Genomic DNA, 25,003 nt, shown 5'->3' on the forward strand with positions numbered 1-25,003 from the left:
TGTCAACCAATTGTTATCAAAACTTACTGTGCCACCGGGTTAATAAAGATTAACAGGGTAGAAAATAACGAGATCCACAACGTTCCCCATTCTTTCATTTTGTTTTTATTTCCGCATTTTTACACACACCTATTAGACAGCAACTACTTTCCATACGTCTTAATAAAGGAGAGGTTTGAAACTGTGTAAATCAATTTTCATTGTATAATTTGTGAGCTTGTAACTTAGTACTGAGAAATTACTGAATACTTATTACTGAGAAATTACTGAGAATACTGAGAAATTATGAGTACTTAGTACTTTTCAGAATTTAGTATGGTCATGTGCATGCGTGGCTTGAAAATCTTTCGAAGACAAGAATGACTTGTATTAAACCAATAAGGAACGTGCAAGTGCTTGGTACTCTTGATCATAGACAGTGTCATTTAATCATTCAACATATCCCTGTAAGAAGCTTAGGATAACTGCAAAATGTTTCCACGCTTCTCATAGCCTCTTTTCCAAAAGCAATTCGCTTGACTTCTTTATTTGCACATCACCTCTCACAGCCTCTTTTCGGAAAGCAATTTGCTTATACTTAGTTTTGTTTTGTTCCAGCAGTAAAATCACACACTTTCAAAATAACGCCGGTCACACGAATTTATATTATCAGTCATTGAATCTGGACTTGGAGTAATAGTATTGTAGCTAGTCTGGCGGGACTCACTGTACCAGCACCGTGTTTACAAACAAAAGGGGCACACGCGACACCGCAGCAGACTGGGGACAAGAAGTCGGCTTAGCGCCCATGAAAATACATGGAAGCGAAATTTTACAAAGCAGTTTTCAGATTTCACAAGACATCAATAATGTTTTTTTTTTTTTTTTTCGCACAGAGCAATCATTAACGCCCTAGAAGATATTGTGAAAGTATGAAACGCCATTTCAGAGGAGAAGTATATTTTAAACACCGTGAAACTTATGAGGGTGCGAGTTGAGACGGCGACCCATAGAAACATGTAAACACAACTTACCGAAATATCTTCGTGTTTCGCAGAGTACCAACATAGACAGCTTGTCGTTAAACGTTGGTGAGTGCTTTGGAGTGTGCGACAAAGTATGCCACATTTTGCAGGAGGCAATCCATTTTTCAAACACCGCTAATAATGTGTTGTGTAGACAATACATTTCGCCGATGGGCTTGCTATCCGCTAGGTGTTTCTCCGAATCGCGCGAGTTTCTCGTGTAGTTTGATTGCTGCCGCATGCACTCAATCTGGTTACTGATACCGGTCACTCAGGTTATGCAGCCTCAACAAAAAGTACTTCTGAAGCGTCATGGCAAGCGAACGAATGAGAACGGCCCACCTTAACAGACGGCGGCGCAGAAGGCGCTCTATTCGAGCACAGGCACAAGGCGCAGACGACGCCGGCGTCCGCTACTTGTGTTCGCAGACGGGGGATTTTGGTCGCCTGCTGTTGCGCGCGGTTCGCTTATCGCGCTGAGTGAGGACTGCCTTCAGCTTAAAAGGCTGTATTATTTGAGTGGCAGTATTTAAGAGGAGATGTGCGCTGCAGCATATCGGACAAGCCAAACTGTCGCGATTGCGAGAAGCACCCAGCGGATAAAGAACTTTTCGTACATGTTTCAGACTTTACAACACGCATATATCGAGGCAATTTGAAAACAGACTGACTTTGAAATGACGTAACATACTTTGTCATATGTTTTATTTTGAACACTAGCCCACTTTTAACCATCGTCCTCGTTTATTAGTGCTCTCCGAAAACGAAAAATGATTTTTGTAAGTTTTCCTTGCATGTGTATCTATGGGTCGTAACCCCGACTGGTACCTGCCTACGATTCACGGTGTTTTAAACATAATCTGCTTCTTTAATGAAATTTGATACTTTATCAATCTATTCTACGATGTTTGTGGTTAGTCTGTACCAAAAGACAATATCATAGGCGCGCTATGAAATTAGATAACTGCTCTGAAACCTTTTAGTTCCATGCATTCCTATGGGCGCTAAGCTTTGTTTTCACCTCCAGTCGGCCCAGTGTGACGGCAGCAGCGCCACCTCATATTGCTTACGTCACAGATCATTGTTGGTCTATATGGGTGAGTTTATAACTAAGAGGGCTTCTTTCAATCTTCTTTTGGTTTTGTTATTGACTTGGGTATTTCCTTATGAGAGAGAAAAGCCACATATTGACTCGTATATTTTTGTTTTCCTCTCCAGGATTCCTCGGATTCACGGAAAAGCCAGTTTACCTCCTAAATGCAAACACTTCAGGCAACAACAAGTTTCAAGAGCGTGAAGCAGTTACCGGCGATAACACTCTGACACCCGACGCATTCGTCGATACCGGAGAAACGTTCAGAGAAGTCGGCGTTAATGACGGGCTTCGCGAATTCTCAGCGCCAATAGCCGAATTCAACACAGTCGGCTATGTTTTTGACTGGCTGACTGGTGTCCAGTTTCCAACTGGAACAAAAGTAACAGTCATGCATAACCATTCCCCTCCCCCCTTACTTGGTTATTTTAACGAGCATTTTGCCCTTCAGGCTCATAGAAGCGAACGAAACCCTACTTCTCAAGAAACTGCCACGAAGACGACCAGCAACCGACACTTCGATATGCCTCTGCCGATTGATGTCGGCGGGGCGAATTACTTGGGCTCAGATTCGAGCATCATATTTTTGAAAGAATTAGATAGCCGTGCCTTATACATACCGAGCTCTGGCTCCCAAACTTCAGAGACTGTTGTGACGTCAGAACCTCTGCTAGCTCCAATCAAGAGCAACTCTTCAGATGCAGGAATGAAACCTGCAACCGCAATTTGGATGAAGTCATTATCATTGACTTCAATTCGTTCAGACTCTGCCGGAGCCCGAGCACAATCCACAGACGAGGGATTTCGGAACGATTTGGAGCTTTTGGGGGCTGTGACGTCCACAGACGTACCGAATCGGTGGAATCCAAAGGCCGAATTTCTACCATATCCCGACTCTGTGTACGTCGATTCGTTCTCCACCGACCCTTCGCCATCTTCTGTCCCTTATTACAAAACAACACGGCGGCGCCAAACCAACGTCACATTGAGCCTCTTCGTACCTGAGCTCCCGTCTCGAAACGTGGGCAGGACATTCTTTTATAAGGCGCTCCAAAGAGCTCGTTACAAGTAGATAACGCTTGCAATAATGTCGTGACGTGGAAAATTGCTTCCGCAATAGTGCACTTATTATGACGCTGAGAGACTGGAACTAAAAGCTGGTCACTTTTGCGCCTTTATTTTTATTTTTTGCTAACCTGTTGTCTTTTTTGTTGCGCCCCGAACCCCCGAATTAATAGTGTTGCTTGAGGTATATGACAACGATACAGCGTCGTGTTTGCTCGCGTAGTGGCATTTGTTGTTATTTTTAATCAGTTAAACACGGCCTCGATATCATACCGCACAAAGTCATCTCGTTTTGAGTGAACACCTAGACAAGTACTAAAATGCGAGATTTTCGTGCATGATCACTTTCTACACACGTGGATCTCTCTCAGAAGCCGTGGGCCTGAGATGTGATAGATGCCAGCGCAGAAAGGGCAATCACTTGAAAGTCAGCTGTCAGTAGCGAAGATAGGCCGTCGGCTCCTGCAATAAACACGTTGTACAAATGTTAATATTTCCCTGCTTTGTTTTTTGTAGCTCCATATTTTAGCACCCGCTTTGCGTTGTTTTGCGCTTTTTTAGAATATTTGTTTAAATATTCTTCATGGGGTGTGAGATATTCATTAGTAAGATAAATTATAAAGGGCAAGGGCATTAACGTGCCCATATTTTACATTCAGTAGGTGAAGAAAATAAAAGTCAACGCGGAGAGTGTCTCGTCAGGAAAAGCTACGTGAAATTAGTGATTGTAACGTACTGTGTATGTGGTGTTAGGCAAGAGTACGGTTGATTATTAATTTTCTATGACGATCTATGATTTAGAAAATTTAGTCACTATTCAATTCAGTCAATGTAGTAGTATTAAAAGACGTTGTTTTTGCTTTGTTGGCGGCACATTAAAAATTTCTTAAAAGATTTTCTTGCTTTTTTTGTGTGTTTCTGGCACCAACTACAGATTAGAAGTCTCACAACTTGCAAACGTGCCACCATCGAGCAGATTTTCCCAAAGGCTTTACTCTACCCATAGTATTTTTCTTTAATGGCCCCACCTTTGCATATTTTCCCTGTGACAGCTCAGTTATTATTAACATATCTGTTCATGCGTCTAATGGTTAGCTTCTTTCACAATATAAGTTGCGCTATGTGCCTCTCTTGGCTGTTTCTAGACCAGCTGACCGCGCAGATGACGCGGGAATGCCTCGAAATGTATTTTTTACACACAGACAGCACGTTTCTGGCCTTTAAAATTTAGTTCACAATGTTCCTCAGTTAATATTTTGCGTACAAAATCTGTCGACAGCGCGCGTATTACTGAGTCTATCAAAGAACAACTTAAACAATGTTCGCAAGTTCCAGTATTTGGCACCTCTGAAATCAGAATACCTCAAAAACGAACCTACATAGCGCCAACACTGAAGAGTAGTTTCAGGTAGTGCTTGTTAAACATCATTCTCTATTAAGCATAAGTATATTGTACTCGGAGAACGCGTGTCTCATTGCCTCATCCTAACCACTTGTGCTTTCAGCTGGGTACCATTCCCATTAGAAATGAGTGCAGGTTCAATTCTTAATCCATTTCACGACCCGAAGGCAAGCCTTGTTGCCTAGACACTTTTTACTGAGGCTATACAGCCGCTACTCTGCGCTGTGTTTAGTCTTGCCTAGCAATTCACAAATAGCATTCTTCCCTGTGGATACCTATGAGAGTGATGGCTACGGGGTTGCTGACTGCGGCTCCACAGCTGTTCCAGGCTCGGCACTGGTAGTTGCCCGCATCGAAACGGCCCAGCCGCTCCCTTATGAAGGGAACAACGCTCCTGACAGCGTCCGGAGCTTCGGCGATGCTGAACAGGCGTCCGTCCAAGTGCCAGCTCATTTCCCGGGCCGGAGGATTGGCATCTACTTCGCACTCCAGAAACAGGTCCCCTCCGATGTCTACGCTCGTCGCGTTGGCAACCAGTCGGAGAGAAGGCTTGTCTGCGAAAGTGACACAAGTTTCTTAGTTGCAAGGGTGATCTGCATGAAGGAAAGTTCCACGCTACACTTCACAGAAGACAATTACATCGCTGCTGTTCTGATTTATCCGTTTAGAACAGAAGCCACACAAGCTCCGTTTTTAATAGTATTGCGCTCCAACGTTATGGCGCCCTTCTGTTATTCGTCTTGTGGACCGCTCATTCGCATATGTGCATTTCGCCGCACGCTGACACATTAATCCCTTAATTTGTGTCTCTATTGTCCCGCACATACTAATTAGCATACAGACTATCTACGTCAGCACATGAAGGGCCATCATAAATAGATATAAGGCCTCGGTTTAACTATGCCGTGGGATGGCGCTGGCCAAGTTTATCCTTCGTTAAGCTCCTCTCAACTTGCCCATGTTATCCGGTGGCGTGACGTGACACAACCCGCTAACCAGTCAGTTCCCGGCCGTGTCAATTGCCAGCAACTACCTACTGCAGGTATAAACGCTATTCATGTTTCACTCGCAAAGCCAATGTCAACAATACATGTCAGGGACCAATGCGCATACCTAAGTAATGCAACAGGTTACGTCCCTCCTTGTCCTTGTTTCGTTCGCACCGTTTTTCTGTTTCGAACATAGTGAACCAACTCGCCCAAATCAAAGTACTCATAGAGTACTGTCACATCGGTGCATCAGCTCTTCGCATGCCGCGAGCGTAAGTTTTATAAGCGCCAAACGCATTGAAAGAAACGAAAAACGTGTCTCAACGCCGCAACACTTCGCGCTGTGCGCATGCAGATAGAGAAAACAGTCTCCTAGCAAAACTGGCAAGCATCTTACCAAACAGCAATGGCTGAGAAGAAACTAGCTCGGAGGAAGGAAGCATCGCAACCGACACATTTTGTGTCAAGTGAGCTAACTTCGCATCTTTCGCGAAAACACCAGCGGAGATGGTGTGACGTAGCGATAAGAAACTGCTTCTTTGCCTGCTTCGCAAGTACTGCAATAAAGCCTGCAATGTCACGCTGGTAGTTCAAACGTAGTTATAAGCAGGGAGCGCGATAAGCGTATTGCAATAAAATTGTGAATTTAGCATAACACGTTAATAAAGTTGATTTGTATGAATAAAAAATGCAGCTATTTTATATTTTCCTGTTGTTTTTTTCTGTTTTTTTTTTTGCGGATCGCATTCCAATTAGTAGTTTTATTTTTTTTATTTTACTGTTTTGCCCCCCCCCCCCCCCCCCCCCCCCCCCCCCCCCAGGCGTGGTTATACTGAAATCGCGCTAAACCACCTTTGGGCCCAGCCTTTGCACCACTTCCGCCTTGAATTCGACGCTCGCTCAGTACTATTAAAGGATTGGGCAGGTGTATACTCGTAATATTGGTGGAGTGATATAGACGTTCAGAGACACTATTTTCGCAGCCTATGCATCGTTTCATCCCATGTGTAAAAAAAACTGGAATAACACAATGGCGTCTAAAAATCGTTCTGCAGAAAATTTTGCGTTTGCGTTTTTTACGCTGTTTCCTTTGTAAGCAAAAAGCCTAGAGCATGCCTATGGCTGGCGCTAGTCTGCAGGTGATATGGCGGAGCCCTCTTTTAGTAGGCACCTTGTGTGACATCGCAACACTGCATGACATATGCCTCTTGGCAGGAGTCGCCAACTCAGGCAGCTCCTTTAAGGTGGGAGGCTGAGGGCATTGAAACCGCCGAGACGTTTTCATTCCGAGTCGGATATGCTACCCATAGGCCACGCAAGCACTTCCGTACGGCCTGATTAAGCAAGAATTTGTATCTATTTCGGGTGGTATATTAATGAGTAAGCATTAAGTGGGTACATTGGTTTGTCGAGTGCGTGTCACTAGAACTTTGTCGGCGGGATTACGATCGTCCGAAGCGAGTGATAATAAAACGAATGATTGCAATAAATAGATGACGGAAAAATCTCGTTGGGGAAAAATTTGTTGCATGTAGAATAATTACTTAAGCAGAGCCAATTAACTCAATCAGACGTTGGGTAAGTTTTCAAGGTCGTGCCACCAGATGTTGGTCGGCAAGGTTAGGCTTGAGCGAAACGAGTTATAAGAAAAGAATGGCTGGACTAAATAGACGATGAAAAAATCTCGCTGGGAAGAATTTGGTTTAGGGGGAACAATTAGTTCGTTAATTGGAGACAATGAAGTCAATCAGGCATCGAAATAGCCAAGGGGGTAATGTCGACGTCCCAAGGGAGTCACGTGGTACACAACGTCCATGGGGTGCTACGTCATAGTTTAATGTCACAAACAAGAAGCCTCTTCTTCAGTGTCCTCTTGCCCCCAATGCGGGTGCTCCAATACGGGCGCCGCAGTTATCTCACAGTTTTTACATAACGTTGTAGATTACGAGTTTACGCTGATGGGTATGAATAGGATATAAGGGGCACTAGTTAAGGGATCAGTAATTAAACGAGTAGCAAGACAGCCGAAACCGGAGCTATTAACGCTCTCACTCCATGACCTTAAAGACGCAGCTTAAATGGGCCGCCAATTTGTATAGGAGCCATTAGCATCAAGCAAATTTTGCGTAAGGAATCCGCCATGGCCAACGCTTTTTGCCGCTTCTGAGTACGTAAGCAAATGTACGTGCAATTTTTTTTTTTATGCAGCAATGAAATGGGCTGTGATTTCCGCACGCAGCCAACCGACCGACGTGCGCCGTGACAATACGGATTAGGAACGAAGTAAAAGGATACAGAAGGGAGAAAACGCGGTAATGGGAGCCTTCATTGAATTCTTGCAGCTGCAGCCGAGGTTCGTACCTCCAATCTCGGTCTCGGCCACTTCCCTTTTCTGATGAACCGTTCGCGTTCGCATTTATTTTGCGTGGGGGCCAATATATGTTTAGCTCCTTTTGACCATTATTCAAGTGTACAAATGATATTTCATAATTCCGGTGATGTTAGGAAACTGTACTAAGAAGAGCGAAGGAAGCTGAGCTGAACAATGTCGTCTCAAACGTGGGTTACATGAAGCTCTTCGCGCGATAACAGAGCTGTACCAGTATCGCCATTTATTTTTATAACAATTCACGCAACCGGTGTAGTCTCACAATGCACGTCGATGAGGAAGCTGGCATTCAGCCGGTCCTCGGTAACCGGATGGGCGACGACGCAGGTGATCGGTTTGCCACGGTCTCTGGTGAACACAGTCAGGGTGAGGACACTGGTGGCCACGTCGGCATCTTCTTGCACGTGGGTGAAAGTAGCGTCTAAAGGACCCTCGCTGCCGACGTACCACGTGACGAGCGGTGCCGGTCTTGAACCCACGACCTCGCACTCAACGCTGGCAGGGACGCCGTCCTTGAATGGCCGAGCACCGATGCGTACTGATGACGCGGGCGCTGGAATAAGAGATGCCAATGTTGTTGCGCATACCTCAAATCTCTTACTTTTATTAATTAATCGATCAGCATGTGTTTCCTGAAAAGAACACATATCGTGTAAAAGGTCTGTGGATAGCAGCTATTGTGCACTATACATTACATTCCCACCGGGAACAGTGACGAAATCCGTTCAGTGCACATCCGGTAAAAATCAAACTAGCCCAGTAAAAATCCGGTCCTTGATGGCCCGGGCTATAAGCTGAGAAAACATTTCAACTTATCTATATGTTTTGATGGTTAAAATTTGACGGAAAGGAATTGTGTTGCTAAACACGTGCACAAAGGTGACGAAGAGTAATCAGGGAAGAAGGTTTAGTCCACACTGGCTGTATATGTAATTACAAAGCATGCCAGTTTTGTGCAATGCATAAGCAGGCATGAAACAATACCATGTAAAATATATTCTGCAAAGCAACAGAAATTGCCCACCGTTTACACGCAATGCCTGACGTCATCGATGGTACTGAGTCATAGCAGACCGCTAAAGTTATCTTAGTTAAAAAGAAAGGGGAAGCTAAGGACTTCAAAAATAACACACTAATCAGCTTATTATCTGTTACATATAGGGTGTTTACTAAGGTAATCGCTAAATAATCAGGACAATCTTAGGCTTCTATCAAGCAAAAATAAAGCGGCTTTCAGAAAAGGTACTCTACTATCAATCATATCCATACCATAAACCAGGTGATATAAGAATGTTCAGAATATAACCAGCCCTTATACATAGCATTCATTGATTATGAAAAAGCATTTTACTCAGTAGAAACATCGGCTGTCATGCAGGAATTGCGAAATCAGGGTGTGAACGAGCCGTGCGTGAAAGTACTGGAAGATATATATAGTGGCTGCACTGCAACCATTGTTCTGCATAAAGAAAGTAACAAATTCCTATAAAGAAATGTATTAGGCAAGGAGACACGATCTTCCCAGTGTTATTCGCAGCTTCCTAAGAAGTATGCAGGGACTTGAAATTGGAGCAGTTAGGGATGAGTGTCGATGGGGAATACCTCAATAATCTGCGATTCACTGATGAGATTGACTTTCTAAGTAACTCAGGGCATGAATTGCAATGATTGATTGATGACCTAGACAGGAAAATGAGAAACGCAGGCCTAAAAATTAATATACAGAAGACTAAGGTAATGTCCAACAGCCTAGGGAGTGAAAAGCCGTTAGCACTAGGAAGAGAAGTACCGGAAGTTGTGGGTGAATATATCTAAATAGGACAGGTAGTAACCGCAGATCCAGATCAGGAAAGAGAAATAATTAAGAAAATAAGAGTAGGATGAAATGCATTTGGCAAATACTCGCAGATTATGATGAGCAGCTTAACCATATCGCCCAGAAAAGTACACAACAGTTGTATCTTACCTGTACGCACCTATGGGGCTGAAACGTGGAGGATAACAAAAAGGGTTTTACTTAAGTTGAGGACAGCACAAAGGGCTATGGAGCGCAAAAATCATAGGTTTAATGCTAACAAATAGGAAGCATGCAGAGTGGGTCAGAGAAATAGCTGGAGTAAATGAAATTCTAGTGGAAATCAAGAAGAAAGGACACGGGCAAGGCATGTAGTGCGCAGAGGAGGACAACCGATGGTCGCTTAGGGTAACAAACTAGATTCCAAGGGAAGGAAAGCATAGCAGGGGGCGGCAGAAGGTTAGGTGGGCGGATGAGGTTAAGAAGTTCGCAGGGGTCAGGTGGATGCAGCTAGCACAGGGACAGGTTAATTGGAGTAATATGGGAGAGACCTTCGCCTTGCGGTGGGTATAGTCAGGCTGATGATGACGAATATTTAATTCGAAATATCGTTTGCATAATGCATTTGTACCATCCGGACGCACGGCACCTTATTGCTGCGCAGAACTGTCAGCCCGTGCTTTGCCTGGGAAAGAAATTAAAGAAAACCTACATGCTTTGTTTCTCCTTTTCCGGCCGATGCCCTCTAAAGTGAACGCTCCGCTCGGCCAAAACCTGAACTATGTTTTACCAAAGCTGACAGCTAAATTTCATTGCAACATCAGAATAGCGCTTTTCGTGCACACGGCAGCTCGTAGGGTTTCAGTCATCCACAAGCAGATAATACAATGCGTATACAAACAGCAACTTACTCCAGAGGTCCAGCTTGACGGTCGTGTTCAGAGTCGCGCCCAGAGCGTTGGTGGCGACGCAGGCGATCAAAGCACCGCGGTCTTTCCGCGATAAATTATGCCGAGTTAGTTTCGAGCGGGCAAGCACACTGCTGGCTTCCCTGTGGCCTTTTCCAACGGTCGGTGCCGAGTTCCAGTACCACGTCAGCCGGAACTCTGTAATTCAATTGGAACCTGATTAGAGAGAGCCACGATGAAACGTGCCTCTGCAGCAGCCTGGGCCAGGGCCTCTAAGACCACCATTCGCCTAATTAATTCATAATGATGTTCGAGTTCTCACGTCATGACTGCGACAATGGCTAGAGCGACGGAGGGTGAGCTTATATTTCATTATGCTGCAAAGACAACGGGGGTAAATCATTACAATAATTAGCGTACCTCAGCGAGTGGAACTGTCCGTGAACATGCCATCTCAACACTGTAACAGTGCATCTTATTTTATCTGCATTTTAGTAGGCCTGTATGCTCTTTTTAAGCGAAAAAGAATGGAACCTGAAGTTGCCTGCTGACGCTTCACGGAGTTACTTGGCTCTCAGCTGGATTGATAATCAAATGCCGAGAGGACTTCATAGCTGCCAATACTGAAAGCATTTATCAAGATGACATCATATTTACACTAATCTACACCTCGCTTCAGGGATGTCTCGTGATGCCAGTATGAACGCTTTTATTTTATTTTCATTTTTTTTTCACCTCAAATCTGTAATACTACCACAATTTCCTTCTCAATATCAGTTATGTATCGTTTCCGAGTTTGGAACGTTTGGAAGAAGCTTACGAGTTATTTGTGCGCTACTGTCAATTTGAAACAGTCACATCATTATTAGTGACAGTCTAATACCACTAAATCCAGCAGCCAAAAAAAGAAACATTTCTCGTATTTAGAAGTTTCCAACCTTCGCAAAACGTTTCCCTTCACTCCAAAGCATTGGGGGCAAAGCCCGATGCTGAAATATGATTTAGTTTGATAGTAATTAATTCCTCAATAACACCTGCCCGAACGCACCACACAACTAGAAGCGAAAGCTGTACTGCTTTCTCTGTGGCTCCTCAGTTGGATAAAAATTCTCCATGGTCTGAGGAATGAGCCCACGACAACCATCTAACTACTGTCTTTACGAAATCTACTTGACCATAGATGGTTTCCCTAATACAGTGGTCTATCGCAACTCGCACTTCCAGTTGTTAATCAATTCGGCTTTTATCTGCAATCTCTTATCCACTCCGGATAACTCAGCTGATAGAGCAACTGCTTAAGTCTGGTGGCGGTTCCAGGTTTAATTTCCGCAATATAATGGATTTCTATTGAAATCGCAAACTTCTGAGAGTTTTGTTTTGTAGCAGTACAGTTTCCCTTGGGGTATAGGATTAACTGACTGGCATTTAATTTTTTTTCCAAGGATAGGTTGGCGCCTATCCTGTATCTGTTGGTGATTAAGGTTTCACCATCATCCCCACCATTAGCACGAAGCCTTTCTGACTTTATATGCTAGGTCAGGTAAGTCCATTGAAATCACAAATAACGTGCATGAGAATGCTTATGTTGTTACCTGCGTTGGCTTCGCAAGTGAGTATTAGCGAGTCTCCCTCCATGTAAGGTCCGGCAACAGCATCAAGTTCTCGCCCTTTCTCGTCGGACATGACTGGTTGGTTCGTGGAGCCTTGTGGTTGGAAGAGAATGCAAACAGTTATTGACAACAGTCACTGCCGGCTACGACATCGCAATATTGGTTCAGTTTCACTCCCGTAGGCAGCAACCTCCGAATGAATGACACTACAAAGTGCGTTATTCATTTTAGCGTTTCTCTTTTCCTTCCCCCATTCATTTATTCACTATCTCCTTCGTCCAATTTTAGCTCCATAATAATTTAAGTAAATTCAAGAGCTATAAACAGACAATATTTAGCGGCAGAAGAAAAAAAGCATACCAAGACAACGTGTATGGGATGTAAGCGGAGCTCCAGTAGAAAAGCTATTCTGCAGGCAAACCCCGTCACAAATAAACAGGACAGCGCTTAAACATGTTATTGCTGTCGCGGTGGTATTGGCAACTTGCAATATTTGCGATATGCTTCATTTAACAGGCCTTAGGTCTGTTGGTAGGCTCACATAATTCAAGCGGCCTCGTAAATGACGCTTTTTGTTCCCATAAAAGCATGCGCAGAGTTCATATCACTTCGTGCTCTGGAGATACAGCAGTGTTACTGCCAAATGCCAGTGCGGTGGTGTGCTGTCTTTTCTTCATTCCCGTCTACAAGTTGCGCTATGGCTGCATTTTAGCTCTCGTGAATTACCAACCAACCCAATCATCCACGTTTGTAAATTCCAAGGCTTCTTCATAATGAAAATTAATTCCTTGCAAAAAAATATTCTTCAAAAGTAATATTTTCATTAATACGTACTTAAATTTGAATTTAGCCTGCAGTTGAATGCTTCTCCTTTTCTCTTCAGTTCTGAAAAAAGTGGATGAGGCCGCTTAACACTTCTTAGGAGGGAGTGCTGTACAATTAGTCAGTTGCATTGTGTGTGCATGAGTTTTGTTGCAGCATTCTTCGCCACTACCCTCGACAACCATGGGCGTTTTAGGCAAAACACCAAATTTCTCAGGCAGGGAAAGGGTCCACTTTTTAATTTGACTCCTTTTTATGCTGCACTACTTGTGCTTCGTGGTCATGTGACGGATATGACTTAGTCGCTACCTCGACTTATCAAAGAATTTGGTTTCTTACTGTGGCTGGAGTTTAGAGATGTGGAGAACTCCAGTGATATCGCATCATTGTTTTCCGCCCTCCATGGCTGTAGGTCTTTGGAGATATCAATGTTATTCCGTTGGAAAGTAAAAATATACTTTGAATTGAGTGGAAGTGTACATACCGAGGACAAGCAAAGAAGTGGCCAGGTTTCTGGAAGCGCCATCTTTGAACGTCGTCTTACAAATGTACACCCCTTGGTCCTGCGGGCCGAGTTTCGTTACTGTGAGCGCCGGGCTGTCTTCGTGACCTCCTCGGAAGAAAGCTCTGCCCTGCCAGTCCAGACGAGGCCGATGCTGATGGGGTGGCTTACGGTGAGCGTTCTGCACATGCCGGAATTATCGTCTCAAATACCGATCAAATACCGTCTCAAATACGTGATTGATTAGCCGATTGATAAACAGATGGATATATTGATTAGTGATTAGTTCACATGCTCTATAATTGGTAATCCGCTAATGTTATCCTGAAGCTCTTTAATATTTCGGGCAGGGAAGATGTGCTTGCTGTCCGCGGCCGGTAGAACGCGCAGAAGGTGGGCTGTCTAGACAACCGGATCCATCGCTATGTGTTCTTGACACATTACGGAAGCACTCCAGTGCTGCACTGTGCACTATCCTCCATCATCTGCAGTACGAGCTTCTTGGCTCCGTACCGTTGATTAATGGATTAAAAGTAATCAATGTCTGATAGCGATTTTAAAAGAAAGAATAAGACTGCGCCAGGCAATGTGAGCTTTAAAAAGCACACTGTTAAGTCATGAACAAAAGTGTTATGAGTAAATAGGAAAATGTAGCCTCAGTATTGATGCAGCTCCTTTCAGGGAAACCATTAAAAACATCTGAGGAGCACATTCATGTCGGCAGGAGGAGAGAGCCGGCCGGTTCAAAATACTGTAATAAAAATTATTATCAGAGGAAAGATTAAAGAACTTGCGCAGGACGCACCTCACAAACAGGGAACAGCGCTAGACTGGGCCACACTTTCCGGATAATTTTGTCTTGCGCTTTTAAAACTGCTTTTAACGCTGGAAGTTGTTCCCAAACCAAATATTATTCATTTCAAAAACACTAAGCGATACAAAAAAATTGCAACAATCAGCGTTTGCCTACTGATATTTCCTCCTCACTTAACGTTCTCATTGATGTATTTCTGCACGCTTTAATTGCACATCTGCATTTATAGAGAGCGTGTCACAATCCGTCGCAATTTTTCCCTGACAAATGGTGCAAGAGATCGCACCCTTAACTATGTCCCCCATTCTTAACCACTCGACGCTTCCTAGGATTCATATATTACTAGCGACGCTCACAGATGAAAATTTTTATTGCATTGTATTTATTCCGGCTAGTGTTGCTGTGACTGCTATTAAACCAAATGCCTCCAGGCGCTTGTTTGAAGATGGGAGCAAACGTTTGCGATGGTGCATCCCCTTTCCATCTCCTCTGCCCTTGTCAGTTCAGTTCAGTCGTTCAGTCGTGTCCGACTCTTCGTGACCCTATTGACCATGTCACGCCACGCTTTCCGGTCTCTCACTATCTTCCTAACATCACATAACTTCATCTGCAGTGCCTCGAGGATCCCATCTAACCATCGCGTTCGCTGCCTACCCCTTCTCCGGCGACCCTCAACCTTTCCCAACATCAAATCTTTCTCCAGCGACTCCTCTCTTCTCATCAGATGACCAAAGTAGCTGAGCTTTAACTTTAGAATTTGACCCTCCAATGAGCAGTCAGGGTTTATGGTCGACAATATTGACTTATTTGATCTTCTGGCAGTCCAAGGAACTCTCAAGAGTCTTCGCCAGCACAACAATTCAAACGCGTCAATTCTTCGGCGGTCAGCCTTTTTCACAGTCCAACTCTCGCATCCATACATCACAACTGGAAAGACCATAGCACGAGTTATACGGATCTTGGTTGGCAGACTAATGTCTCTGCTCTTTACTAGGCGGTCAAGGCTAACCATTGCTCTCTTTCCCAGAAGCAGGCATCTCCTAATTTCATGGCTGCAGTCTCCTTCCGAGGTAATCTTGGAGCCCAAGACGAGAAAATCTGTCACAGCTTCCACTTCTTGTCCCTTGATGCTCCAGGACTTGATAGGGCAAGACGCCATGATCTTTGTCTTTTTAATGTTCAGTTTAAGCCCAAACTTCTCACTCTCCTCTTGTACGCGCATCAGAAGTCTTTTGAGTTCCGCTTCACTTTCTGCCATTAAAGTGGTATCATCCGCATATCTAAGGTTGTTGATACGTTTTCCAGCAATCTTCACTCCAGCTGAAGATTCGTCCAGACCGGCCTTCCTCATGATGCACTCTGCATATAGGTTAAATAGGCAGGGTGACAGTATGCAGCCTTGCCTCACTCCTTTCTCAATCGGAAACCAATCAGTAAGACCATGCCCAGTTCTGACTGTGGCCTCTTGCCCTTCATACAGGTTCCTGAGGAGACAGATGAGTTGAATTGGAACTCCCATCTCTTGGAGAGCTTGCCACAATCTGCTGTGATCTACGCAGTCAAACCCTTGTACCACTCTGCATATAAATGTTCAGTGCCATATTTTGATAAGTTCGCGGTTGTTCTCCGCTGTGCCTCTGAGGTTTGCGCAGCGCTGGAAAGACAGGTCTCCAATATGGCGTGGCACGCGTTCACGTCTGTGTTCCGTTTACTTTTGGAGCGAAAGCTTCACCACCCAGGTATATCGAGCCGTGGGCTATGCCGCTTTTCCACTTGAGGAAGATTTAGAGGTCGAACTTCTGTGTTAGCCTGGCGGTCGCCATGTGAATTTAGGTATAGTCACGTAGGCCACAATATAGTTGTGAGCACTGGCAAGGTCAAGTTCACGTGACCTGCCGCCGGGAGGGATATCTAGAGGTCACACTTTTGTGTTATTCTTGGTGGTCGCCATGTTACATCGGAGCATAGTCACGTAGGCCACAAAATGGCCCGTGACCACTGTCAAGGTCAAGCTCAATAGATTTAGAGGTCAAACGTTTGTGTTAAGCCTGGTGGAGTCACGTAGGACAAGTGGTCTGGGACCAGTGTCAAGGTCAGGGTCATGTGACTTGGTGGTCGCTATGTGACTTTGGGGCATAGTCACGTAGGCCACCATGTGGCCCGTAACCACTGTCGAGGTCAAGGTCACGTGAGGTGACGTCAGTGTGACGTGAAAGTAGAGGGTGCTAGAGGGGCGATATGTGTATGAATGGGAGCCCCCGGGCTCCTGCCAAGGTTACAACACCACACGAGATAGACGACGAACACCCTTCGACGAAGGCACTTTGTATTGAGGCCCTGAAAAGGCGGTGTGCCGGAGAACGGGCTTTACGTTTGGAGAAACACAGTGTTTAATCCAAGCTTGGCAATGAGCGTAGTCATGTGCATTAAATTTCCCTTCCCTTCAGGGCTAGCCAAAGTTACACCACCAGGTAAATTTAATAGAACCGACGTTTTAAGAATGGAATTGAAAATATGATGCTGGCATGAAACTGGCCAAGGACTGCCAGCAATTGTTAAGCAAGAAGTCCTAGCATTGGTTGCGCTCATTCTTGCGCGTGACGGTTTTACCCTCACAAAATTTCCTTGCACTCTACAGACTGTACATAAATGTTTGCGTATACAGTCATAGACTACTGTATAGAATTAGGGCCATACATTTTCAGCACATTTCTGTTTATGGACAGTACATAAATAAAACTACTGAAATTCTTAAGGACACACGTCTAGGCAATGGCTAAGGCATTCGGTAACGTTATAGTCATGCCCGTTTTGTAGAGGGTGTCTTTAAATTTTGCATAGCCAAAAGGCTGTCTAATATACGCCTGTCTATCAATTGTCTGTAGACATTCAATATACAGATAGCCTGGTATTTCTGCAGACCTCTATCTATGGGCAGACCTTAAACCTCTGTCTACTAAACTTTCAGCGGACCATTGCCTGTAGTCTGTCTATGGAGACTGTTTATAACAGTTGAGAAGAGATAGATAGACGGGTTCATTGACAGGAAAGGCAGAGAAGTTTATTTATTATTTATGTATTGGATACCTACATTGCCCGTAGGGTATTACATCAGGCTACAAATGTTAACTCTGACTTTACGTATTATTTCAATGCATGGTAAAAAGCATCGTTAATCAGAATGTACACACTGCCTGATGGCAAACTGTTCCAATCTCTCACAGTTCTAACAGGAAAAGGGTAAGATTGGCCGAAATGATTAACCTCTGGCTTAAGTTTAACAGATGAAAATCTTAAGATATAGTTTATCGTCATCAAAAAGTCCACGACACTTTACCGTTTGATATGGAAAGTAACGGTTTGTTTAGCTTACTCAAAAACATTTCGATTGTTTTATCTTCTGTCCCTCATTTTGGGGCTGCCTTTATCTGTAAAGCCCCGAGAATAACAATATAAAGGTAAGTGGAAAAATCCCAACCATGCGAGCTGTCCTTGTGCTTCTTGACTAGGTTTAAGACTTCCTGGTTTAAACGAAAAGGAAACCAGAATAGGTACGCAAGAGGAGCTTCCTGAAATTAGTTTTCTTGTTTTTGCCGAAAAGGTTCATTATTCTTAGTACATATGCCATGACGTCATGTCTGCTCAGACCAGTGGCAGAGGTAATGGAGTAAAATTAAGGAAGCGCTGAAAAGCGAAAAGCGCTGGGACAACGCTGAAGTTGGAATTGGGCGCAATAGTTCTCAGTTTATATGAATATATTTGTGAACTTAGCCGCGCTAGTTTAAAACCAGGAAGCTCCATCTTCTTGCGATGTGCTGTTAGCTGTCGCATAGTGACATCAATGCTCAGATGTATACCATTGGCCTAGGCCGCGTCATGCCGTAGTGAAGGTTTTTCCACGTCGTATAAATACGCTGCTGACCGATTTGGGAATCGTGGTAAGCAACCACCAAAGCCATATTATGCATATAATGCGCAAATATATAATGTTCTGACTTCCGCGGCGGAGAATTGCTGCTATGGGTGAGGAGATCCATAATTAAAAAATGCCCTGTTAACTTTTTATCACTTATGACCCCGCACGGACATAATCTATATCAGAGAAAAAAAAACCCTGAAATTGATATGTAGAAGATAATAGTCGCCAAAGAATGATGAATAGGTTGCCTTCTGAAGCAAACAGTAAAATATTCCACATAATAGATGCAAATTCGAAAATGAAAAGCCCGGCTACTGTTAATAACGCAAAACACACAGAGGTTGTTCTGTTTAACTTGAGGCAAGGTTTTGTAAATGAAAGGCACAATGGACGCGAATGGAACCAGAGGCAGAATATTGGAAATCGCCTTGAGTTAATCAAACTGTTTTTTCTATTTTATGTCACCTACATGATTATGTTTACCTATCCGACTTTACAAGCAATGCCTGCTGGTCCCAAGTGATCCATTAGCAAAGTGGATTAGCCCATTCGGGCACCTCTCAATAAATAGGGTCCTACACAGCATATCTCACGTGGTCATTTCTCAATGCTTCAAAGGAAAATCCGCGCAATAAAAGAAAAAATAATTCGGGTCACGGCGCTATTGTGCTGCTCTTAAACGTACAAAGAATGAACGAGGTCTATTGCAGTGCGACTATGACTACAAAGAGGTGACAAAGTTTGGCACCGGTAGTAGCAGGTGTCTCGGCCTCCGGCTTTCATCGCATCACGGTGCAAATGGATGCTACTGGCCGAGCGTTTGTTCTCTGAATCAGAATCTAAAAGCTGTTTATTTTTCTTTTCTTTCGCAGTCTTCGACTCTTTATCGCTTCAGCAACGCTCCGCGAGCAGCAATCACTTCCGGAGCCACGCAGCAGAAGCGAAGGACCTAATATCTACAAATGGCACAACGCCCTGTTGCTTCACTTTGGCCTATAGCTGTCACACTGCAGCACATTTTGTTCATTCATCGCACGTTTTTGAGCGCCCAGTCACGTTTTCTTTTAATATATTTCTCGTGCTATCTTCGGAATGCGGAAAGAGAACATGCGAATATATTCTATGGAAAAACAATTTATTGGAAGGTTTCTGATGCTACTCTACAACTTTGCACATGAGGCTTAGTGTTTGCAGCCAATGGTTAAAATATTTAGTAGTCACAAATGATAAACATTAACCAGATACAAACCTAGTAACTCGAGATGTTTGCTTCCGAAGTGTCTTTAGTCTTAAACACAATGCTTGAAGTTAATGCGACATTATATGTCTCCCGCGTGCGCGCTTGTGGTGTGTGTGTGTGTGTTGGTTGGTTGGTTTGTGGGGTTTAACGTCCCAAAGCGACTCAGGCTATGAGAGACGCCGTAGTGGAGGACTCCGGTAATTTCGACCACCTGGGGTTCTTTAACGTGCACTGACATTGCACAGCACACGGGCGCCTTGCTTTTCGCCTCCATCGAAAAGCTGCCGCCGAGGCCGGGATTCGATCCCGCGTCCTTGGGAACAGTAGTCGAGCGCCGTAACCACTGCGCCGGGTGTGTGTGTGTGTGTGTGTGTGTGTGTGTGTGTGTGTGTGTGTGTGTGTGTGTGTGTGTGTGTGTGTGTGTGTGTGTGTGTGTGTGTGTGTGTGTGTGTGTGTGTGTGTGTGTGTGTGTGTGTGTGTGTGTGTGTGTGTGTGTGTGTGTGTGTGTGTGTGTGTGTGTGTGTGTGTGTGTGTGTGTGTGTGTGTGTGTGTGTGTGTGTGTGTGTGTGTGTGTGTGTGTGTGTGTGTGTGTGTGTGTGTGTGTGTGTGTGTGTGTGTGTGTGCGTGCGTGTGTGCGTGTGTGCGTGTGTGCGTGCGTGTGTGTGTGTGTGTGTGTGTGTGTGCGTGCGTGTGTGCGTGCGTGCGTGTGTGCGTGCGTGCGTGTGTGTGTGTGTGTGTGTGTGTGCGTGCGTGCGTGCGTGCGTGCGTGTTATAAAGCAACATTGCAAAAAATACTCAAAAATAAAAGCTCAGGGAAGCCAGCTGAGTGCTGTCCAGAGTCGCTTGTCTGCTCTGCAGTATTTTTAGTTCGCTAAATTCAATTAGTAAAGACTAATTAGCTCATTTTTTGTTATTGCCTAAAACCATACCACCTCATCATCTGGTTATAGTACGTAGCTTCAACGCTAATGCCACAAGGAGTATCCGAAAAACGTCGAATGAAGCATTGCTGCTGCGTGCAGCTGTGCATTACAGACAGAATCGGGATACAGCCATGGCATTAACCTCATGAATGAATGCGTAAAAAAAATCATGCAGGTATTCTCATCAGGAGAATCCGGAGCAGTGAAGAGGTGCTCCTTCAACTAATTTATGTTTATTCAAAGACGCCCGAAAGTGTAAATATTAAAGCTAAAAAGTGTAAGATTTCAGCAACACGTGCAAATGACCTGCGTTAATTCGTGCGCAACAGTGAGTCCCGGGTCGGTACTAACAGTAGCAGTCGGAGATTAGGAACGTATGTGATACTCTGTTTATTGCAGAAAAACTTCTAACTTATTTGTGCACGCGCGAACTGGCTACAAAAGGATCGAGCCTCAAGAATGTGAGTGAAAATGATCCCTGCCAATATTACTGACTATTAAAAGTCTTCAACCAATCATTCTTCGAGGCTATTTTGACTCAGGTTTGAAAGAGAAGAGCGAGTGAGCCGTGGGTGGCGGGCAGGGGTTCGAGTAGCAAGGTTGGACGAGACCGCTGGTGCCAAGGGCAGTGAACGAAAGAGGGGACGATGAGTAGTCCAAGGTTTTTCCCGTTGTACATGGAGACCATTCCCATTTTGAAATAACACCACGCGAGCATCAACCGTCCTATCAGTCAGCGCAATATGATGCAGCTAATATGCAAGCTGGGCGAGAGTTGTCGCTTGAGGACAAAGCACAGGGCTGAGCGACCGCCCCTATCATGATCCGTAACCCGGTTGTTGCTGAAGATCTGGATTCATCCACAAAGTCCGCACTGCTGCCCCTTAAGACGAACACGTCATCGCTCACGCAGGTCATCAACCTGTGGCGAAGTCAGAAATGGTTGTCCTAACGCCTCTAGTATAGGCTGCCGTCAACTTATGGCGCTGTAGAGGAAAAAAATTGAAGCTTGAAGGACCTGAAAATCTGGTTAAAAGCATTTTCTACGCTAACAGCTAGCAACTAGATCAAATTGCCTGCGGTGAGGGCGGCTCCCGGGCGGACGAGTCTGCCCAGAATAACAGACCGAAAATAAAGGCGTGTAGAAGTTCCGCCAACAGTATCTCTTGCTGGGCTAGTTGGTGTGACATTGTGTTTAACCAAAGAAAAAAAACAGCGCTGTTTTTTCCTTTGGTTAAACACAATGTCACACCAACTAGCCCAGCAAAAGATACTGTTGACCGAACTTTCTTCTACAGTAGGCCCTTTCTTTTTTGCACCTTTTGTTAAGCCCGACCGTTTGAAGATCGTGAGCGCCATCGTCTTTTCCAGCTGCAGAGCAAGATACATCGCGTTTTGTCTCAAGGAAGGACTTTTACCAGCGGAAATGAGGGCTCTCTTTGGATGTGTACAACCCTCTTTAGGCCACGCAAGGCGAGTTAGTAAAGTTTTAAGGGCAGAAATATGGAGGCAGGTTCGATTGTTGCATGACTGGTTAAACTTTGTTTGCTTCAATGAAGACGTGGAGTGGTTAGCTAAGAAGAAGCTGCAGTCTTTAAGAAGACAAACGGCCCAGACTACGAAGGCATTATGGAGGTGCGTTTTGAATAAGACCCTACACAGCGGTGTAAAACATCCTAGGAATGAATGGAATAAGAGTGGACCAGTCGTTCTAGGCAACGTGAATGTGCCAAAAGACATCGAGGACGTTCTGGCAAAAGGACCAAAATACACAGCTTGCACCTTCCGTACCGACACATGAGTTGTTGGGTTTTAACCGTCGCGTCACAAGAAAAGCCGAGGAAGAAAATGAAGAAGGTGCGTCCTAGACGACGTAGACAATTTGACAAGGAACACACTTCAGAGGAGACCCGCTCCAAGAGGGAAAGCCTTGGCCACTAAGGACCTAGAGATTCATACGAAAACTTTGTTGTAGTAATCACCCGAAGTTCGAAATTTTCAGCTGTCAGCTCACAGTTATTGCGAAGGTTTTAAAGACATGCTGCGTTACGGCACAAAAATATCTACTCACGCCCATGGCCACCAGATGCAGAGGGCTATACTGCTTTAAGTATTGCGCTGAGCCCGCACTATATGAAGTAACATAACTCGCCGTGAAATGGCTGTATATATTATATGGTTGTGAAAGAAAGAGACATTTTCCTTTTCTTTTCTTGGTCCATGCCCCCCCCCCCCCCACCCCCCTCTTCTTAAAGAAAAAGGAAACGAGCAATGCTCTGGTTATAGTAACACCAAGATGCTGGTGATATTAGTGCTTTTTATGGGCTTACAAAATTGATAACCACTTGCGTCTATGCCAGCGTGATCGTGTAATATTGCGGCGAGGGAGCCAAGTCAAGAACATTATTCTAATTTCTTCTATTTCGCAGTAATTTCTGCTCTGCTCGTCAAAGCTTCACTTACCTCAAATCTGGTCCACTCAACGTGCGGCAATACCTGGTATTCATATATCGGCCCCAGGTCGTCTTCTTTGAACCACTGGATCAGCACCACGTGCTTTCCTCTCGCCGACGGACAGTGCATCGTGGCTCGCTGTCCTTCGGTCACGACGATCTTCGCAGCGCCTGCCATTGTGTCCATGACGAAACGGGCTGGCATCACATACCGATTCCTCCCCGCCCTTTTTTCACGAGACTCTGACGTCATCAGTGAGGAGCAGAAATTCAACTACGGACGTAGAGTACTTGCTCATCAAAAACATTTCTTGAAAACAATTTTAAAGTGCGGTAACAAAGATCCTCATTAATGGTTGCTTCACAGAATCGAATGACTCTCATTTACACACAACCTCATTATTTCGAGATTGTCCATTCAGAAATAAAAACAGCGTTTCCTACAGGTTCACCTGATGCACGTGTGCTCACGATCAGAATATAAAAAAGAATTCAAAGTATTTCAAGTCTACCGCAAAATAAGCTAATGCTGGTAGTAATGAGTTACAGTTGCGATATTTATCGGCTCTTCAAATGCCGCTGAAGAAACTCGAAAACTTGATATGAAAACGTTGGAAAATATTGAGCTTGTTTAGGCCAGACTGTACCAAGCGTTTAAAGGTTAGAAGACTCATGGTAATGGTTTAAGTTCACATGATGATATAATCAGAACTAAGCACTCACAATTATATTCTTTTATGATTATTCAGAATATAGTACTAGTGATGAATTAAATGTGGATGAGTGGATATCTGAAATATACGTCACCTTCACAATTACATTCTTTCATATTTATTCAGGAGATAGCACTAGTGATGAATTACACGTGTAGGAGCAGATGTCTCAAATATACTTCACATATTGATAATTGCTTCATGGACTTCGCTAAAAGCCTACTTAGGGCCCAGAATGCTAATTCGCAAACGGTATCAAAATTATTCATAGCAATAATGTGCAGCCTTACACTTAAGGTTGGAACAAGGACCCTTGATCATGGCATGCGAACAGCGTACCTGCCTACAAGAAATTTGAAGATTTTTTTTTGTTTACCAAGAAAAATCTTACCTTCTTTGTCCTTCAGCCAATTTGCAGTCCCTGCCGCATGGTAAGTGCTAAGGTATGCCGAAAGCAACACGCAAACTATTGCCACACAAGCCATCACGCCAACACCTGCAATCCAGCGAGCACTTATCTTTTGAAGTAAACGACATGGAATATTTTTCCATCGGGCTTCAAACTGAGCATCTCGTAGCGAATCACAGAAGACTGTCAGAGGGCACGTGACCAGCACGTCACGAAATTGTCTTCTCTGGGCCCCGCACTATACAACTCAGGAAAGACTCTCCTATTGCCCCTAGGCGTGGGATCGTTAAAAGTTATCAAACTTCTCCAAATTTTTCGGAACGCCTCCGTTTCGCGTTCTCGCGCATATCAGTTTCCCATAAACAAAAGCAGATAAAGATGCGAGCGATCGAGTACGGGGAGGATGCTACGTTTCGCTGGAACAGGTTGTGTGGTTTCAGACACGCCCATTCCAAATCGACCGCAGGTGCTCCGCAAATTACCTCAGCTTTCAACCACCCCGCAGGTCATAACGGTTTCGAAATGAGACTGTTGGTTCTTCCGCGGTGCGATTTTTCATGTTCATTTTGCCGACTGCAGGGGATCCAGAACTATTCTGCAAAGTTATTCGTGTGGTCTCTTTGTCACTACAAGTATAGAGCCGCAAATCATTGCTCTTATTATTGTTTTCATGGCGTTGCATAGTGTATTTAAAAATTTCGTCTTAGTGAAGATTAAGTCCCACACGAAACAAATACCGGCGGCTCCGAGCAAGCTGAGAAACGTATGAAACCTGCTGCAGAACGATGCTCGACTTGTGGTGTGCTTTCCGACACTGCCCCTCTGACTCGCCTACTTACTATGTTACAAAGACCTGTGAACTACGTGTGTGCAGTATATAGAACGATATGTGCAACACTGCCGGCATTAACACCTGAATTCTAATGGGGGTTCTTAAGAGCGTAATGACATTT

The 25,003-nt window shown here is 44.4% G+C and overlaps 1 protein-coding gene across 2 annotated transcripts; it reads right to left on the reverse strand.

The window, feature by feature from the left end:
• Positions 1-91: 91 nt before the first annotated feature.
• On the reverse strand, positions 92-23,226 carry LOC146207417 (cell adhesion molecule 3-like). 2 transcript variants are annotated; one of them, XM_084587212.1, is made up of 8 exons: positions 22,939-23,226; positions 13,562-13,760; positions 13,090-13,140; positions 12,238-12,348; positions 10,649-10,843; positions 8,205-8,495; positions 4,840-5,118; positions 92-3,624 (listed from the first exon to the last, which is right to left on the reverse strand). In XM_084587212.1, exons 1-8 carry the CDS (start codon positions 23,179-23,181, stop codon positions 3,530-3,532), a joined length of 1,464 nt encoding a protein of 487 aa, XP_084443338.1. In that variant the 5' UTR covers positions 23,182-23,226; the 3' UTR covers positions 92-3,529. The 2 variants fall into 2 exon arrangements, with proteins under 2 accessions (XP_084443338.1, XP_084443345.1); XM_084587219.1 differs by lacking the exon at positions 13,090-13,140.
• Between the last annotated feature and the right edge of the window lie 1,777 nt (positions 23,227-25,003).

This window comes from Amblyomma maculatum, chromosome 1 (genome assembly GCF_055883805.1).
Source record: "Amblyomma maculatum isolate TAMU_Amacu chromosome 1, ASM5588380v1, whole genome shotgun sequence".
NCBI lineage: Eukaryota > Metazoa > Arthropoda > Arachnida > Ixodida > Ixodidae > Amblyomma > Amblyomma maculatum.